We start from the raw sequence: 19,825 nt of genomic DNA, 5'->3' as shown, positions 1-19,825 counted from the left end.
TCTGTTCTAGTTAATTTTGAAAGCAAAATATCAACCATTTAAAAAGCTGTGAACGTGGAAGCCTTCTGTTTTTATTTGGTTTTAAGCAGTTGTGGTGGTATTTTTCTTTAAGTAACGACAGAGTAAAGTCAAATGAGCCCACAGCTCAAACTCCGTTGTGCCTTTCCCTCCTAATAAATGTTGGTTTCTGATAAAAGCAGTTAAATCAAACCAGTCACATGGTGGAGGCACTTTAACCTTTAGCTTATTTGCACAGCTCAGTGCTGTCCACTCTAATATAATGCTTTGTCAGTAACCTCAGTTTGTACGGCTTGCTCTCTGTTTGTTTTGCGGCTTAAATAGTTTCACTGAGAACCTTTTAAGCTCCGGCTCGAATACAGCGATTCACACGCATTGTTCAACGTGCTTTGTGTATTTATTCCTGCTCTTTGGCCTAATAAACAGTCCAAAAAACACAGATGTTCCGTTTCACTGTCATAGAAGTCTTAAGAAAACCGGCAAATGTAAACCTCTTGAATTGCTGAAACCATTTAAGTTTTGCTACATCCATTATTCAGATTGTTGTTGGATATTTTTCATTGAACGAATAATCGACTCAATACATCAGCTGAAGCCACAGGTCTATTCAAGCTCATTATTTTGTATTTAAACATAGACAAGATACTATGACCTGAATCACCCTATAATATAATATACCTATAAATACCTGAATGTGCTGATGGTTTTGTGCTCAGTTGCTGTGATTTAGCGCCAGAGTTGTTCTTTTTTTAAAAGTAGGTCGTCTCATTTTAGGTAAAAACATTTAGATAAAAAAAGGCAGTTCAGTATTTTTGCCAGCGTCTTTGAATCATCTGTCACACATCTGCCTCTACGTGTCTCCTTTTCTGTGTAGTTGGTCAGAACGCCACTCCAGGGATGGCTCATCCAAAGAGGAGTCAGACCACCACTGCGGAGAACAGCACCAAGGAAGAAGGTGGAGTCCAGCTCCGTAAACCAAGCACCCCGGGGAGCCGCGGGGCTCCACCCGCCAGCCCTCTGCTGGGCAACGCCAACAACCCCAACAAGGCTGACATCCCTGACCGCAGGAAAGGCGCCACCACTGCCCCGAGCGTGAGCTACTTTATCAGCTACACCCAACAAAAATACTCACCAACATCAACAAATACTTATCTACCTGGCGTTTATCAGGAAACTATCTACTCTGGTAAAAGTAGTATCTACTCTAGCAGAGCTGAAAAACACCAGCCAGAAATGGGAATCTCACTAGTGACGCCAACGAGGATCAATTCCTGTCTTCCCGGATCTTAAAAACAAATTAAATGAAAGAACACAAACCTTTTTGCTAACCCACATCAAATAGATTACTAATCCAAAAAGCTTTAAACTGCAAATGAAATATATCAAGCTGTACCTGAATCAGCTTAACTTCATTTCCAACCTATATAAGTCTAATTTTTTACATGTAAGACTCACGCTGTAATGTCTTTGGTTCATCATATCTGTGATGTGAAATTACCTGAATTCCACACAGTTGGAAAAATAAAAAGTGTCCTTATCATAAGTCAGTTATAAAACTCTTTTGATTGGCTGCTGACTGCATTAGAGAAGGTTTTACCAGCGTTTGGTTAAAAAATAGTTGAGCAGACTTCACTCACATTCAGTGAAAAAAAAGGTCTCGCTGCTCTCAATTGGTTAGTTTTGTCTTTTGAGAAAAGACTCGATAAAGGTTGAAAGCCTGCTAGTCCTCATGTTAGTTTTATTTAATAACTCACACTGTTAATGTTTACATTTAGTCTCATATCTAAAAACTAGCAACTGCATCAGCAAAATGTAGTCGGGATTCTAGAAACTATAAACAATTTTTAATCAACAGACAAGCAAACAATTTGTATTAATATGGCATCACATCTGACTTTCTCCTGCTCTCCAGAATAACACTGCGTCAGCAGGTATGACCAGGAGGAACACGTATGTCTGCAGTGACCGAAACAACACAGACCGCCTCTCAGTCATTCCCAACGGGAAGGAGAACAGGTGAGAGAGGGCGTTAGCTGTCTTTGACCTAGTTTCCTCACGAAAACAAAAAGTCTGCGTCAGCACAGAGAGCAGCATCTGGGTTTGAGCCGGTGCCTCTTCATCAGAAAGTGGACACAAAAAGTTAAAATCCTTGAAGGTTTTTACTACTTTTTAATAGTATTATTTAGCCTCTGCATTTTTGTGGAACCTGATATGGAAGCCAGTATGTTTAGTTATTTTTACTTCACCACCAGTCAGTGCTTTCCTCTGCCAGTATTCTGATCTAAATGCTGTTTTAGAGCTTTTTCTACCCAATAGGAATGCACAAATCCTCATTATGAACACAAATGTGGTCAAATTCAGGGCTAGTAAATATGTATATTGGTAGGCTCGATACAAAAATATGAATGTCAGCCTTCCAGACTCATACTGGTTGAACTCTAATAGCAGCGTTTCACCATTTGAGGCCAGATTCTCTCCTTTATTGTAGAAAGAAAATCCAGACAGGATCCCAAGAAAAGCTTTCCTTTGTTTCATTCCCTTATTTTCTTTCTCGTCCTACTTTCTTTCTTGTATTTACTTTCCCTTTTTCTCACCATCTTTTTTTTTATTTTTTATTTCTGCCTGTGTGTTTGTGGTCCGGGGGGCTGGGTGTTTTTTCATTGTGGCATGACCAGCATGACTGAGATGGCTTGTGCCACTAGCCCCTCCTCTGCCTTTGCGGCCGCTGCGTTCGGTGCCTCGTCCAGTTCGGTGCGGCTGAGGTATCAAACCGTCGGCCCTTTGTACGTTTGCCAGGCAGGCTGGGCCACGCTGCCCCACTCCTACTACGCTCTGGACTACTGCTCCCCCAAGTAAGACGGCAGGGCCTCCAACCCCCCCCTGTCTGTCTCCTCATGTCTCAGCCCCTGTTTGGCCTTCGCTAACCCACACATCCAGCCAGCTTCACACTCAGTAACCCCACGACTAAACCACGCACACCATTTCCTGCGAAGACCAGTAAGGAAAGTGTGCGTCCAACTTGCTTTTTTATTGTCAATGTCTGAAAAATACCACGAGCAGGTAAAAGAAAAGAATTAGTGATGCACTGATGTGGTTTTTTTTTCATATCATCATATTTTATACATGCATAATTGGGTGGTGATGGTGCAGTGGATAAGACACATGCCTTTCATGTGAGAGACCCGGGTTCAAATCCACTGTAAGCAATACACGTAACCCCTAGTTGCTCCAGAGGTGTGCGACCTCTGACATATATAGCATTGTAAGTTGCTTTGGATAAAAGCGTCAGCTAAGTGATTGTTTATACATAATTCATGATGTCGGATTACTGGTGTACAAACAGTGGCGAGCTACTATGATAAACTGTGACCAGAGGCTGCACTCGTCGTCTTCTGTGTCCACGCGCAGCAGGTAAAAGAAAGGCCTCGGCTTCATTACAGGCTTTTGCAGCTGTTTAACAAACCACTTGACCTGCGCATGGCTCGTTTTCCCCCCTCAAATCAAAACTAACCTTCAAATGGCCAAGGTCGTCTGTAGGAATCTTTTTAAAACCAGTTGGTGAAAGTTTGCGATTATTAAGATGTAACGTTAGTCCTCATTTTGAACTGTTCTCCTTTATTAAGCTTGTTAAATACGCCCCTTCATCCATGCAGTATTTCAAAACAACCTCCCAACAAATACCTGCCTTTGGTAATCATTGTCAATACGTAGTAAATGCTTCCTGCTGCCTTCACATTTATTTGCATACCATCACAAGATCGCTGTTTACCTGCACGTGGAACACGCTGGGTGTTGATTTCAGACACTGATAAATGTAAAAATATATATCCTCACACTGACGTCAAGCTGCCACGCTTTGATGATGAGGTTTTAAACTCTGTGTGTGATAATATTTTTCCATGTTTGTATCATCCCTCCGCACAACATAAACTGCGAGGACCTCTTGTCTCCATTGCAGACATCTGCAATAACAAACTCTCACAGCTCTGCTCCTGATCTGTCCTCCATCCTCTCCTGTGAACTTTGACCCCTGATCTTCTCCGTCTGGATCCCTCACCTGTTGGTGTCCAACACGAAGGCCGAGCTCCACCGCTCACCGGCTCCCCTGCTGTCCCAGCACCCTCAGACCATCGCCTGTTTTTGTTTAGACTCTTAACTGATAAGGGGCACAACTCACTCTTCTCATTGTAGAGGTTAGGAGCTTGATCTACAGGGTGGGAAATTAACATGTGGTCTTTCCTTCACTTTTCCAGTCTCTAAAATTATCTTTGGCTGGTGTATTTATACACAAAAACTCCCCTTTATAGATGTTTTGGTCCTGTTGCCTCAGCTACAGTCAGTTTTCACCACGGAAACTTTGTTCCAGGAACCATTTTATCAGCTGAGAAATATTTATCCTTTTGTATGAAGGAGCCACAGGTAGTTCCCCATTATAGTTTCTGGTTCCCAAAAGTCCCAGGTCTGGGGCTTGTACTTTCCAATGGTACAGAAACTATCGGAGCAGAGTTTGAGGTGCTGAATCTCACTGATTGAACAAACACAAACTGCAAAACCACTGCAGCGTTTGTACAACTTCATTCAGACCGTAAACAAACACTCTGCCGCTGGTATCAATATTAGGGTTGTTGTGGACATTTCTTGTTTATTGACATTAAAAACAAAGTTATTTGTGGTTTGAATTTTCCGACTAGTAAGATAAAAAGAAGAGCAAGATAAAGAGAGAGAGTATGTGCGTTGTTTAATTGCAACAAACAACACAATGACATTTTTGTCTTAAACTCCGCTGTCATTTCTTCATCTGTTGTCTTTCTAATCTGCACAATTCTTCGGATACAGTCCATTAAACAAGGGGATAATAATAAAAGGGGCATAATAGTGAAGTTTATTTGTAAAAATTCATTTTAAAAGTGTGAATCCACCAGCTAATGTGATTGGAGATTCACTTTTTTTTAGATTTAATTTCCTACCCTGTTGACGTCTAACATGCAAGATTCATTTTGTGTAAAACTCATGGCAATATTAGAACTCCATGTAGGAATAACAAACTCTGACACTTTAAAGATGAGGAGGGAAATGTGATGTAGCTGTAACAAAGAGTTTTTTTCATTGCAGCCGTATGCTTGTGTACCAAACTGTTGGGTAGCAGCGACCTTTGACCTTCTCTTTAAACACTGAGCAGGTTTTGTCTGTTTATTCTGGAGAGAACCATGTATATAAAATCTGAATCCATCATTCACTTACTGGACACATTTGTGAATAAAAGACAGTAGACAAAATATTACCTACCAGTACAGGTACAGCGAAGAACACGTCTGCAGTAGAAAAACTGTCAGCCTGTCTGTTTTGGATCTAAACTCTGATGTTCACTCTCCCTCCACCTCAGCAGCGTCGCCGTGTCGCCCAGCAGCCAGAGGAACCCGGTGGCGTCGATCCACAGCATCGCCAACGCCACCACGCCTGACCGGCTGCGCTTCCCACGAGGCACCGCCAGCCGCAGCACCTTCCACGGGGGCCAGCTGAGAGACCGCCGCACGGCCACGTACAACGGGCCGCCGGCCTCGCCCACCCTCTCCCACGACGCCACCCCTCTCTCTCAGACCCGCAGCCGTGGAACCAGCAACCTTTTCTCCAAACTCACCTCCAAACTCACCCGCAGGTAGGAGAGGAAACACCTCACGTGTCAGACTTTGAGTAACGCACCTAGGGTCGGGGTTTAGCTGTCTTTCTGTCCAGTCAATTTTAAGCTTAAAGTTTTTCTGAAAGAATCATTTACAAGCACTTTTTCACTGCTTCTCAGTTATGTATGTAAATTGTTGAGACTGAAATAGAAAGTGGATAGACTCCAGCCCTGCTCTGTTCAGTATAATCTCCTGTGACTCTTGTCTGTTTGAATTATAAGCCAATCAACACAGTGCCTTGTAGAGTTAGGATGATGAATTACATGCTGGGGGAACACTTCACTGTCCTGTACGATGTGATTTATTCTTAAATCTAAATTGTTTATCTGTCGCTGCCTGGATCCCTGCCACAGAGAACTGAAACCACTCTAAATCGGCCACAATTTGACCTCCTTTTTTTTTTTTTTTTTTATGAAATTTGTGATATTGTCAGTGGTTACAGCTGCTGCACAACAGATCATTTTTATCCTGCGATTCATTAAAGATGTGTGCTGATCATTTTTTTGCATAACAGTCATGAAGTAGATATTTTCACAAAGTGTTTATGCTTTAAAGGTTAGTACGTGAGATGGTGAAATCTCACCTTCAGTTGGTTTTATTTGGTCTAAATCTGGAAACATTTTTTGGCTGTTTATGTTCACACTGTCTTTTCACAAGCAAACCGGAGCTTGTAGAAAGAACTCAAGTCAAACAACCAATTTTGATAATCAATCAAGTTGTTTTTCGAACAAAACTAAAAACGTTTTGGCTGCTTTTCTTAAAGTGAGTTTATCTTAATGTGTTTGGTAGTTGTCGGACAAAACAAGACATTTGAAGACTTAACTTTGGGCTTTAGGTAATTTTGAGGTACTTGTACTATTCAAGTATTTCCATTTCTGCTTCTCTTTTTATTCTCCACTACATTTATTTGACAAATTTAATTACTTTGCAGATTCAGATTAATAAAACAACAAATATATGATGAATGATGTGTTATTACAGGTTAAGACTCCGGGGAAGATAAAAATTAGCTCCACTGTTATTAGCTGCGACATTAAAGTGCATATTTGTGTAATTATAATCCAGAATTATATAATACATGTTCTGTACTTTTGGTACTGTAAGTTTTATTTTTTATTTTTGTAATTTGACTCAAGTTGAATGCCAGACTTTCCTATACTGTGGCATTTTCTAAAATATTTGTGTTCACATTTATATTTTATCCCAAACCATTATTCTGTTCGATCAAGAAAATAATCAGCAGACATTAATAAAAATAGATAGATGTTTAATGAAACATCCCAACAAGACATCACACATTTAAAGTGGCAGCCAGGCCAGCGACATCACTCCTGCAATGACTGACCTTAAATGAGGAATGGAAATCATTTTGATAGTCAATGGAAAAAAAAATTAATCTTCCCCTCCACTGTTGATGATTCCAATCACCCCATTTTTGTTCACTCATTCAGACTCCTCATTGCCCCTCCCTCTCCTCCTCCTCCTCCTCCTTCTCCTCCTCCTCCTCTCACCATTTTCACTGTTTCTTTGTCTGGTTCTGTTGTAGAAACATGTCATTCAGGTTTACCAAAAGGTAGGACTCTTGTACTGCCTTTCGCTCTGTGCCAAAAATAACGAAAACAAACCCCTCTGAAAAACTTCCTCTGAGACTCTACAGACGTGTGGGGCTGCTGGCACTCAACTAACACACCGCTTAGAAGAACAAAACTCTCGCTGGGTACATTTACATGCACGCAGTTTATAATCAGATTAAAGTGGTTTTACACTAGTAACCCAAGTGATCTAACTCATCAAAAAGGCTAGTGTTAATGTTATTGCTGAGAGTTAGTAGTAAAGAGTGAAAGCACTCTCATATCTGTACGTTAAATATGAAGCTGGAGCCAGCGGTTGGGTTGGTTAGCTTAGCTTAGCATAAAGACTGGAAGCAGGGGGAAACAGCTAGCCTGGCTCTGTCCAAAGGCAACTTTTCTCTGCAAGGAGTAGTGAATGGGATTGCACTTTAAAATCCAGTAATAACACTACAGTTTCTAATCCTAGTAACGCTTAATTACCTCCACATTTTGTGGGGTCGACTTGTTCGCTGTGTTACCTGGAGATACACTCAGTCTTTTTAGGCAAGACCCGTCACTCGGCAGCCATCTTGGTAATGCCTCCTGTCAGGCCCCTGTCTAAATGAATAGGAGAGAGACATAACTGCACTTTGACTGGTCACTGGGACAGAAAAACTACATGTACAGAATTACCATTAAAATCTGATGAAAAAAACTGAAATAAATGTGACTTTTCCCCAAAATAAGGTTTTAAAAAGTGTTGTTTTTTTTTCCCCACCGGTTATACTTCTGCTACGCATATGTGGTAGTAGTGACGCATTACGTCGCACCATTGGCTTAATATGTTGACCAGCTCGGCCATTAAAAGCAGACTATTGGCTTTCTAGCGGGAGGTGCGAGATAACGGTCTTTTCCCTATAGAGTTGTAGGATTCTTTAAGTAATAAGTAGGATTTTTTTAAGTGGCGTGTCTCCTCTTAAAACATCTCTGGTTATACTGACATGTGTCTCTATTATTTTGTCCAACCCATTTATAGCAACGATGATACGCTATGTAAATACCTCTCTTTGGAACACAATACATTTGCAGGATTGTTGTATTAGTTCCCGTAGGTGGATTTTGTTACCTTTTGGACTGAGTCAGGCTAGCAGTTTCCCCCTGTTTCCAGTCTTTGTGCTAAGCTAGGCTAGCTAGCTTCTGTCTGCAGCTTATCATATTTACAGATATATAAATACAAGAGTGGTATCAATCTTCTTATCTTACTCTTAGCAACAAACTAAATAAGCGTGCTTTCAAAAATGTCATATGAAACCATGTTGGTCTGAGGGTTAATTGAAGAAGACATTATTATAAATCTAAATGATCATGTTATCAGATGGACTTCTGCATTGATCAGGTTTGAACTGGTGTTTCTGTGTGTGTGTGTAAATGTACTCCGTTTGGCTGTGGTTGGTCTGAGTGGATAAAGGCTGATTGGGAGAGCAGACCAGAACTCCTTGAACCAATCAGTCGATTAACCAAACAGCGACAACAAAGCCGCTTGCCACTAATCGATTGCCAATGCATGCATGGGGCCGCTTCTTACAGCTGCCATTGATTTGTGGTTTTGTTTTGTCACCACAAGGACTGCTGTGAACGACTGAACTATCTCTCTCCCTGCTGTTTTGAAACTGCACATTTTAGACGGTGCCTTAAACATTATCCTGCTGCATTTATTCACCACAAAACGGGTTGTTTTTTTTAACACTCTCTGGGCCAGATGTGATTTATCGTGGCTGTCACAACAGAAGGAATCACAACAGATGATATTTTTCCCTGTTTTCAGACAGAGGAGGAAATGTTCGGGTCATAAAGAGCTGGAAAAAAAAGCAGAATTGTTTTTTTTTTTTTTTTTTTTTTCTTAATTATAGCTTTCTCTGGGTTGTTGTGTTTGTGCAGGACTTTGGTTGATCTATTCAGCGGTGTCAAGTGTTTCAGTGGGTTTTGCATTGCATTTGCTCACAGCTATAGGAAGTAAAAGGCCTTTCAAAAAGATTTTTACTGTCGGTCAGTTCTTTTGTCTTCATACTTCCTGTATTGTTTTTGGGAACGTTTGGTGTGCCTGAACCGGATTTATTGGTATTTCAAGCCCGTCAGAGTCACCACAGTCCTTCGCTGATCAGTTATGTGAGCTATAGATCGCCAAAGATACTAAGTACGCAAAACAATATCCTTCTATTTTAAAGCACTTTGTGCAAAATATCACATTAACTCCCAGTGGATACACAAATTTATAGTAACGCAAATGACCGCAAATGCATAACGTAAAATATAATGTACAGCTTTTCAGAATAGTTTTTAACAAGTACTATATTTCATCTTGACTCATCAAAGCTACACGCAGTATACAACACAGTCTACTTAAACTATATCGAACGCCCAATTATACATTGAAGGCATTATACGTTGCTGTAATCACTCCTCCTGTGCAGAGATCCTTTCATAAAGTTTTTTCAGTGTAAATAATGGAGGGTAAAATCTCTTCTTAAAACTCTTTATTATTTTATTGATGTTTTATTTTTCTAGTTCCACCATTTAATTGGTTTATTTTACTGTTTTTATCTTATTTGTTTCGTTCTTTGGGTATTCTATTAAATTTTTTTCACTCGAAATAACTTATTTACTTAATTTAATGGCAGTGCAGGCTTGTTTTTTAATTTTTAGTTTTCTCTTTGTATAGCTTTGTGTTGAAAGGACAAAATTATTATTATTAATAATCATAATACATTCTGAAGTTCCCCTCAAGTTGATATGAGGCTTCAGCTGTCAGTGATGACAGACTAATCAAACTAACGATTCATTTCATTCATAATAAATGTGATTTTTTTTTTTTTTTTTTTTTTTTTTGCTATAAACTGTCAGAAAATAGTAGGATATAAGATTATGTATTTATGACGTGTTTGTTTTATCTTTCAGTCCACACCCAAAAGAAAATCAGTTTACTATAATATAAGACAAAGAATATCATAAAATTCTCACATTTGAGAAGCTAAAACCAGCTGTTTTTTTCTCTCACAATTTATTAGAATATTAAAATAATAGAATTAATTTTAAAATAATGTGCATTATTTTTTGTCAGTCATCTAGTCTAGTTCCATGTTGTCACTGGTCTCTGCTGTGACTCAGCAAGGAAACAAAAAAGGGGAATTTTGTCCTACAAAGAATGAAACTCTGGAAGACACTCGATTGATTTGTCTAATTGAGACTGCAGAAGACTCAATAACTTAATTTTTCACTCAGAAAAACGGTTGATTGTTGAACTGTTGAAAGAAGGGTGTGAAACTGATCTGACATCAGGCCAAGACACCAAAAATAAAACCTGACAAGCCAAACTGCACCCAGCCACTGCCGACAGAACCACTTGGAGGAGCTTAATGGCCCTCGCTGGGTGCCGTCTCAAGGCTCAGCAGTGCCCTCTGGTGGCTGATTGGTGATCAGTCTTCTTCCTCTGTCGACATCCTCATCATCCAGAGCCTCGAGTCGTCGGTGAACTCTGGTGTCCTCTGTCATCATCTCACTCTTAGCACCTTGTTTTTGTTTTTTTTGTGTTTGTCCTCATTTCCATGCAGACAAAAGGTTCTAAAAGGTTATCAGATGAGTCAGAAATATAATAATGTTAATAAATGTAATAAATAATCTTTGTTAAATTATTAAAGTGGAGTGTAAAAATTAATTTACTTATCAGCTTTATATCTTTTCGTCGCCCAAAGAGACGTCCTCAAATTTCTTGTTTAGTCCGACCGACAGTCCAAAACCCAAAGATATTCATTTCGTGTAAAACAGAAACACAGTGAATCATCACTTTGGAGAAGCCATGGTGCTTTTTTATAAATTACATTTAATGATTAATTATCATAATTTTAGTTTTCTGTTGACGTTGCTTAACAACAGGGAGAAGATGAAGATGATGTGACCGTACTCTTTGTAATATTATTTAAAGAGTTATGCTTTAATATATCTCGAACTATTGAATGGATTGGCACAATAATCCTAAGGACGTCTGTGATCCTTTGACCTTTCATTCAGTGAGCTCTGACATTCAGCCTCAGTTGTACTTTGTTTTGTGCTAATTAGCATATGCTAAATTAAGATGGTGAACATTATACCTGTTGAACATCAGCTTATTAGCATTGTGAGCATGTTAGCGTTAAGCTCAGAGCTCTGTTGTACAGCCTTACAGAGCTGCAAACAAGACTAGACTCTCACTACACTTTAATTATTTAACTAACAATATTATTAATAATTCGGTTATACTTGTGACTCACCTTTTACTACATTTTATCAGTTTCGACCCTCTTCATCACATCTTTGGATTTAACCAACCTCATTTTGCTCCTCCTTTAGGCTCGTTTTAGGTTCAGCCACCTCCTCCTCCTCCTCCTCCTCTCCTCACAGTTTGTGTGTTTTTGTCTTCCTAACCTTCCTGTGTCCTTTAACCTTGACCTCTTGCTGCTCTTCCTCTCCGCCTAGGGTCAGTATTGACCCGGCCAAACGGCAGACGGCCAAAACAGGGCCTGCCATCCCCTCTACCCAGGGAGGAAAGACCCTTAGTAAGTCTTCTGCCCTCTCTTGCCTGTCCTTCCTTCCTTCCTTCCTTCCTTCCTTCTCATCATTCCTTCCATGTTTTCCATCTTCTTTTTTGGCCTGTCCCCATGTCATACATTGTTAATATTCTTTCCCTCTCTCTTTCTTTCTTTTGTCATGTGTCCATTGAGAACAAAAACGCAGTTATTTTATTTTTCTTCAGATTCCCCGTTTTTTCTTTCAGATTCAGGAGCGGAAGATATAGAGAGTTGTAGGAAGATGAAGATCTAGAGTAAGGGGCTGTTTCAATCCCTCAATTTTCTCTTCTGAGACTCGAGTCTTGCGTGTCAGTTAATGTGGAGGGACTCACCCCCTCCCACCTCTCACCCCTCACCCTCCCTCCCTCCTTCCCTCCCTCGGCCTTGTGATTTTCACAGCCTCTCTGACCGACCCAGGACCTGCTGTCAGTCCTGTCTGTTCACTTGTCCCCTTGTTGTCGAGTCTCTTGAGCTGTCTTGGAGTTTGGAGCCACTTCCTCCTCCACACGTCCTGTTTTTCTGTTCTCCAGGCTGCAGTGCATGCTGGGAGCCTGACGCCACAAACCCGTCCTGTCGGAGGAGCAGGGAGCTTACTGCTTATTTTGCTTTTAATCTAATCTTCTGTTATGTTACTCAGGCATTGTCCTTGTGTTTTGTAGTGATTCAGGAACCGGTTTCCTGTCTGTCAAACAGTAAAAGCACTCGAGAGTCACTGTGAAGAGCCAGAACATTAACACCTCCTCTAAAAATAAACACAGCTGCTCTGTGTTTGTAGGAAATGTATTGTTTGAAGAGTCAAGTGATGTGGAAAAAATACTCTTAACAGTAATAATAATCAGGAATAATTATCAAAAAAAAATGACAGAAGGTGCATATTTTTGTCTAATCAAGCAAATTAAACACCTGATCAAATTATTTATGACCTACAGTGGCCTTATTAACAGGATAGATTTCCATGTTATAAACCTCCCCTCGTGGTACATCTCGTAGGATGTTGCCCGATTTTTTTTTAATCTCGACTGCGAGCACAGACATATCGGCCATTTGTGTGGATGTGATTCATGAAACGAGCTGTTTCTTAAAAGGGAAAACATTATCTCTCCGAGCGTTTCTTTGCTGTGACGAGTAAAAAATAATGAGCTAGCAAGCTGTGATCGGGTAACATTTATTTAAAGAAAAACCTTCAGATCTTGACCCTAATGGTTTCTGCAGCCAATCTGTTTTCTGTCATTCATTATAGACGTTTAAATAAAGGCTTTCAGACACCACGTAAAGCTCAACTTATACTCTATGTAGACCCGATTCTCAGAACAGCTCTGTGCCATTTTGATGTAAAGGATTTTTCTTAACTGCGTCTCTGTAATAAAACCAGGCCGACACAGAAGACTGGAAACAAACTACTTTAAATATCCTAACATTTCATCATGTGCTGCCAAATCCAAATCAACTCTGCCACTATTTACTAATAATACCAACAAATACCGTCGTGGAACCACGTTCATGCACAAAGAAATCATGTGACAAAGTTCTGTTGATCGTAAAACACTTATTTTACCTAAGCTTGAATGACTCAAGTGATATATATGACACTAATGTGTTAAATGGCGTTAGAGTCAGGTCTATTTTGCAGCTTTTATTCATGAATTAAAAGTCATTTTTAGCAGAGAGACAGCGGAAATCTGAACGTTCGGCCATGATCTCGCTCTCATGGCTGACGAGCTTACGGACGTTTACTTCAAGAGCCTGAGTTTCAGCCCAGGCTTCATGTTTCAGGGAGCGTTAACCACCTGCATCAAACCCAGAAACGTTGCAAGCTGTGTCTGTGTTCATCTGCATGTGGCCCAGTTTTGTTTGTGGGCGTAGCTTTTAAGATTAAGCTACTTTTAAATTTCTTTAATCAGTGAAGTGGCCTCTTTCAGATCAAGATCGAGTCTTTTAAAGGAGACCTGAGAACAAAGACACAGTCAGCAGCTTACGAACGACAAATAATGACCCCAATTAACAAATATAAAGTCAATAAAAAAAAACAAAAAAAAGACGTCTTTAAAAACATCTCATTATAAAGCTTTTTAAAAAAGGGTTTGCCGATAATTCTTTCTTGACTTTTCACAAAATGATATTAAGATATGATCAAATTTTAGCAAAATTTTTAAATTAAAATCTGACAAAATGAGTCCCAGATTAAGGATTTGTTTTTCACATTTTAGTTGATTTGTAGCAGAAGATGACGTTTTATCACATTCAACATCAAGGTAGCTTTACACTTATTATAATTTAAGTTGTTTCTTTTTTTTAACTCCACTGAGGAAGACTTAGGAGGAAAGTTCATCAGATGGACTTAAGGAGTTAAGATTTCTTTTTTTTCTCATAATACAGTTTTTAGTGTCAACAATTAATCATATTCGTAAGATAATTTTGCTTATTAATAAATTTAATTTTAGCCACATCACCCATTTATACTTTAAACCCACGAAAAAGGGAATTAAAGGATCCGGCTGAAGATCTATTTTCTGTTCCAATATATAGATTTTAAATAAATTTAAGGATGAAAGTAGAAGGAAAGAAGTAGAACATAAATGCACCATAGTTTTCCTCTTCAAACTGTAGTCTCGAGCTGATGCTGCTGTTCTGCTGCTTTGGGTCGACACACTTGCACGTGTTCATGAGATGCATCTCTCCGTCCTGCTTTGTGTTTTTAAAAGATTGTTTTTCTTCATGTCTGCTTTAATCTGTTGGTTTCAGTTTGGGGTCACAGTCTGAACATTCATCACTTGTCTTTATTTTCTTCTCATGATTCTTCAAGTAAAAAAAATCTTCCGTGTCTTTTTGTATTCTCTGTTGTTGTTGTTGGGTTGTTTTTTTTTTTTCGGTGGTGGCTCTCGTCGTCGTTTCACTTCGGTGTCACTTCTTATTACACGTCACATATTCTCTTCTTTTTTTTTTTTTTATTCACTGGAATTGATCTGAAGTTATTGCTGTCGTGCACAACCCACAAGTTTTGTTTTTTTTCTTCTCCTTGTTTTTCTTCCTCCCTGTCTGATCTTCTCATGCGCCTCAGAGTCTCAACCGAGTTTGAGAGAAACGGGAGACTTGAGGGCTCAAGGTGAGGTTGCCTGCCCCTCTTTTTTTTATAAACGTATAGGCTTCAGTTTGTCCACGTCTGCAGTCTCAAACCCTCTCTGCTTGGTTTCTCCCGGGACGATTGAATGTGTTTGGAAACTGTGTCTTGTATTTGAGCTTTGCTTTTTGAGTGTTGCAGCTTGTTGTTTTTATTTTATTTTATTTTTTGCATGGCACTGTACTCGTGTGCTGCTCTTGTTAGCATGGCATATTTATATTCCTTGTCAACCTATAAAATGTTCCCAATACTCTCCCAAAACAAACCTGCAGTCAATACAGCATGGATGTGTCTATCCCCAGTTTACATTACATTCACAGTCACGGAATTTGTCCTAAAAATAACTACAAAAACTTAAAAACGGTGTTCTGAAGGTATTTCCAGAATCAGCAAAGACTTCTTTTAACCATCTGGATGAATAAAATGTTCGTCCCTCAGCTGAGTGAAACAATGTTTTAACCCGTTTTCAAAGTTTCGACTGCATTTTTTGTTCTCCTGGTTCATTTTAAACAACATTAATGTAAAATCTCTGTGTTGCAATATTGTAACAAAACAAGTTCAGATATTTGGTTTCCGTCTTTTATAGCATATTCTAAATAACTGTGATTACACTCTTAAAAGTATGGAAAAAATTCTGCACACTGTTCGTTTAGACCTTTTTTTTACTTGAATATCCTTGAAAATTTATCTTTTCTTTTTATTGGTTTATCTGCTAGAATTGAGTTCAATATTTCCCATCACGCTTTGATTAAATTAGTTTGTTTGTATGATAAAATAAATGAAAAGAAAGTGAGGCATCATGGTGACATGATTTAAGGACCAGACCATGTAACTCCAGCATCCTGGAGTACGAAAGACAAAGAATTGCCACAAAGCGGTCTTTAAAAAAATAAAAGACAGATTTAACTGTTAATAGTTTTTAATTTTGGTTTGTGTCGTACAAATTGAGCAAAGACGTAAGATATTTCCCGATACCTCAAAAAAGGAACCAGTATCACATTAGTTAGAAACGGGTTAAAAATCTTTCATCCAGATGGTTAAAAGACTCTGAGGATTCCAGAAATGTGGTGAAACAACCTTTTTAGTTGTTGTAAAGAGGACTGGGTATTTGTTTGTTGTTTGGCTCTGTGACTTGAATGTAATGATAAAATGTGAGAGGCTTAAACTGGGGTTAGAGTGTAGCCTGGTGGAAACGAAACACCAGCACCAAGCTAAATAATGTTTAATGGAATAGTTTTAGACATTTTGGGAAATGTGCTTATTCGCTTTCTTGCTTGGAGTTAGAAGAGAAGCTTATAAATAAACCAGTAAAACCTAAACATGTCATTTTGACATTACATTACAGTTATTCATTTAGCTGACACTTTTATCCAAAGTGACTTACAATCGCTATACATGTCAGAGGTCGCACGCCTCTGGAGCAACGAGGGGTTAAATGTCTTGCTCAGGGACACATTGGTGGATGGGTCACAGTGGGGGATTGAACCCGGGTCTCTCACACCAAAGGCATGTGTCTTATCCATTGCGCCATCACCATCCCATTTTTAAAATCTTTTTCTTGTTTTTAACATGTTAATTAGTAACTGGATTTTGCTGTTTTCACGGTTTCCAGTCTCTGTGCTAAGCTAAGCTAAGCGGCTGTAGCTTCAGTGTTACAGACGAGAGAGAGGTGTCGATGTGCTCTAACTCTCAGCAGGAAAGCAAATAAAACCAAAATGTCCAACTATTCCTTTAAATCTTGTCTGTGGCTTGTAGGTTTGTCTGCTCTGCCAGACGCTTTGACTGATAAACACCAAATATCTATTCGAACAAAGACTGAAAAGCTGAATTATTTTTCGTGAAACAGTCAAAGTGGCGGTTGAATCTTTTATATCCAAATTTTGACTTAAAAAGCAGCGAACCAAATCTGCTATATTAAAACTTTTCTGTTTTGTTTTTGTTCTCTTTCTCTCCTCCCCGACAGTCGCCATGTACCTGGGGATCAAAAAGGGGAAAATAAAGACAGTAAACCCCGCTCCCTCAGATTCACTTGGAGTATGAGGACCACCAGCTCCATGGAGCCTTGTGATATCATGCGGGAGATTCGCAAGGTGCTCGATGCCAACAACTGCGACTACGAACAGCAAGAGAGTTTCCTGCTTCTTTGCGTCCACGGGGACGGGCAAGCTGAAAACCTGGTCCAGTGGGAGATGGAGGTTTGCAAGCTGCCCCGTCTCTCCCTCAACGGCGTCAGGTTCAAACGGATATCCGGATCATCCATCGCTTTCAAAAACATTGCTTCCAAAGTTGCCAACGAGTTAAAGCTATGAACAAAAGGGTTTAAAAGTATACATATATATATCTAGAAGTATTTAAGCTGTACAATCATCCAAGTAGCAGTTTCCAAATGTCTCCTTTTTTAAAAAAACAAAATACAGAGTATGTATTGAATATTATAATGTATAGATTAAGGCTTTTGGCAATAATCACTGAATTACCTACTAATACTAAGTCTATTCTGGCCACACGGGGTCGACATTAACGAGTTGAATATGATTTGTCATGCTGTGAACGTGGACAAAAAAAACATTTCTAGTCTTATTTATTTCTTGTTTTTTTTTTTTGTTTGTTTTTTTTCTCCTTGAAAAAGAAAAAAAATTACGTAGCGTTTTTGTTTTCAGTGTAAATAATGTATCTTACTTTCAAGACGGCTTCACTGCAATACTCATTTTGTTCTTGTTTGTTTTTTTTTCCTTTTGTATTTTGTTAAAAAGTAGAGATGATGGGGAGTCCGTGTAAAATGCCCACATGGTTAAGGGGTCACTCATGTCTCAAATTAAAGTGTCTGTCGACTTGAACGTCCCGTCTCACGCCCGATCATTTGTATCCGGATACAGTCGAGATGAAAATATAAAACGTTTGCTTCGCTTTTTGTTGTTTTGGTGTGGAGCTTCATTCCAGGGTTTTTAAGTGTTTGGCTCAGTGTGAAACTTTTTGAAAAAGGACAATATGGATGGTTAAAAGTAAAAAGACTTTAGGAAATATGGGCTTGTACGTTATAGAAATAAAGTCTAACTTGTTAGTAATTATTTGGTTAACTCCAGCCAAGATCCTCTTTACATTTTAAGACACTGAACTAAGACAAATCCCACAAAGAAAGTACAGGAGCATCTCAAAAAAATTTGGATTTCATGGAAAAGTGCACTGAGCACCAGAACCAGACTGGGAGATCAAAGGCTCAGGAAACCTTTGTAGGTGTTGAGTTAATTAGTATTTTATATACTGGATTTAGCACCTTTGAAATATTTAATGAACCTAGAATATGAAAGTTTCCCTTCCTGAATTACATTACAGAAGGGACTGAATAGTTTGTACCTGTAGTATTTTAAGTGTGGTGCCTTGCATGCTGCAGGACCCTAGTCAGCATTTGGAGTAGATGACATGGTTTAATTTACTGGGAAAATAGGTTTAGACAGTTACCTGGATGGTCAGGTAGTTTTGAAGCCCAGTGATTTGGTCTCAACCTAATCTTTAATGTCAAAGATCTTGAGTGTAGCTCCAGTATTTGACATCTGCCTCACTGCTTAAGTCCAACTTAAGACAACAGCTCACTGAAGTGATGCTTTTGGCTTGACTCTAAAACATGGTCTCCTAAAGTTAAACATCCTGTGGTTTAAACTGCGTTTGACATCTGTACTAACACGCTGCATTCAGGGAATCGTCTCATCAGCTCAAGTCTGAGTGAAACAGTTCTTACATTTCTACACTGAAACCTTGTAAAGGTTTTGATTGCAGAAGCTCTGCAGGTGTAGCTCTGTCATGTGATGTCAGAATCTAGAAATGCCTCAATGACAGTTTCCAGAACTGAAATATTTACCACCAAGAGATCAAGCTTAACGAGAACATTTTTTATTTCAGATCCATCCTCACCGAACGGGAACAGTTTTGTCTTAAATACATTAACAAATCCAAACCGTAATACAGAGTGCATTCCTGGACAGAGTCAAACATTCATTCAGACTGGAGGGGGGAGAGGGGGTGGGGAAGGTACAGGGAGAGGAGGAGGGGAGATGTCGGGATGGTTTTACTTCTGGGCGGGCATAATGTCGTCGATGGACTGGCCCTTCTCCAGCCTCTTCTCCATCTCCACCAGCAGCTTGACTCCATCCACCACCATCTGCACCAGCTCCACCTCAGAGAAGCCGAGTCTGTCGGCGTTTGAGATGTCAAACACTCCGCCCACAGCAGCAGTGTCCACGCCACCTGTTGGTGACAAGACAAACGCTTACACACTGACCAAAATAATTAAGCTTTGCGTGGAAGGGTAAATGAACATAGGTTTTAAAGAGATTTAAATATTTAAAGTTTAGCAACTACAATAAGAAAGTTTCTACATACCAGTTCCACGTTTCTGGAGCCTCAGCCTCTTGAGAACCTCCTCAAACTTGGCATGTTTGCTTATGTTGGGCAGCTTGACGTGCACACCTGCACGCAGGCCGGTGCCCAGGTTAGATGGGCAGGTGAGGACGTAGCCCAGGTGCTCGTTCCACATGAATGAATGGTTTCTCTCCTTGAACAGGCTCTCGATCTTAGACACAAAACCAGATTAATAATGAACCGTCGTACAAATCTAAATAAAGAATGAAACATCTTTCAGTTCCTGTAAACTGACTGTCACATTTCCTACCAACCTTGGTGAGTCCGGTACAGAAGCGGTTGAACACTTCCTTCATGTTGCCACCTTTCTGCATGGAGATGACGCGCAGGTGGTCCTCCTCGTTCACCCACACCAGGAATGTCTTGTTATCGTTGTGCCTTCAGACAGAACACATTTAATTCTTCAGGGCCCTTCAAAATGAAATCTCCCAAGAGAAAAATACA

General features: G+C 39.6%; 2 protein-coding genes across 2 annotated transcripts in view; one reads left to right on the top strand and one right to left on the bottom strand.

The window, feature by feature from the left end:
* LOC119910977 (MAP/microtubule affinity-regulating kinase 3-like) overlaps positions 1–17,803 on the top strand; it is a 58,670-nt gene extending 40,867 nt beyond the window's left edge. Inside the window, 6 exon segments of the mRNA XM_038729849.1 lie at positions 893–1,110; positions 1,931–2,034; positions 5,402–5,674; positions 7,243–7,269; positions 14,906–14,950; positions 16,929–17,803. Of these exon segments, the coding sequence (XP_038585777.1) occupies positions 893–1,110; positions 1,931–2,034; positions 5,402–5,674; positions 7,243–7,269; positions 14,906–14,950; positions 16,929–17,274 (1,013 nt within the window). The 3' untranslated portion in view covers positions 17,275–17,803.
* A 1,034-nt stretch (positions 17,804–18,837) lies between these two features.
* Positions 18,838–19,759, bottom strand: LOC119910978 (creatine kinase, testis isozyme; the record flags this gene model as incomplete). The annotated part of the gene is given in 3 exon segments (XM_038729850.1): positions 18,838–19,207; positions 19,343–19,532; positions 19,636–19,759. Coding segments are annotated over 3 exon segments (493 nt in total), but the record flags the coding sequence as incomplete, so codon positions are not given.
* Between the last annotated feature and the right edge of the window lie 66 nt (positions 19,760–19,825).

This window comes from Micropterus salmoides, unplaced genomic scaffold (genome assembly GCF_014851395.1).
Source record: "Micropterus salmoides isolate LMB-PRFRI ecotype aquatic unplaced genomic scaffold, ASM1485139v1 Ms_hic_scaffold_19, whole genome shotgun sequence".
Lineage (NCBI taxonomy): Eukaryota > Metazoa > Chordata > Actinopteri > Centrarchiformes > Centrarchidae > Micropterus > Micropterus salmoides.
The sequence above is the reverse complement of the archived record's forward strand: the minus strand, read 5'-3'. Positions and strand labels throughout refer to the sequence as shown.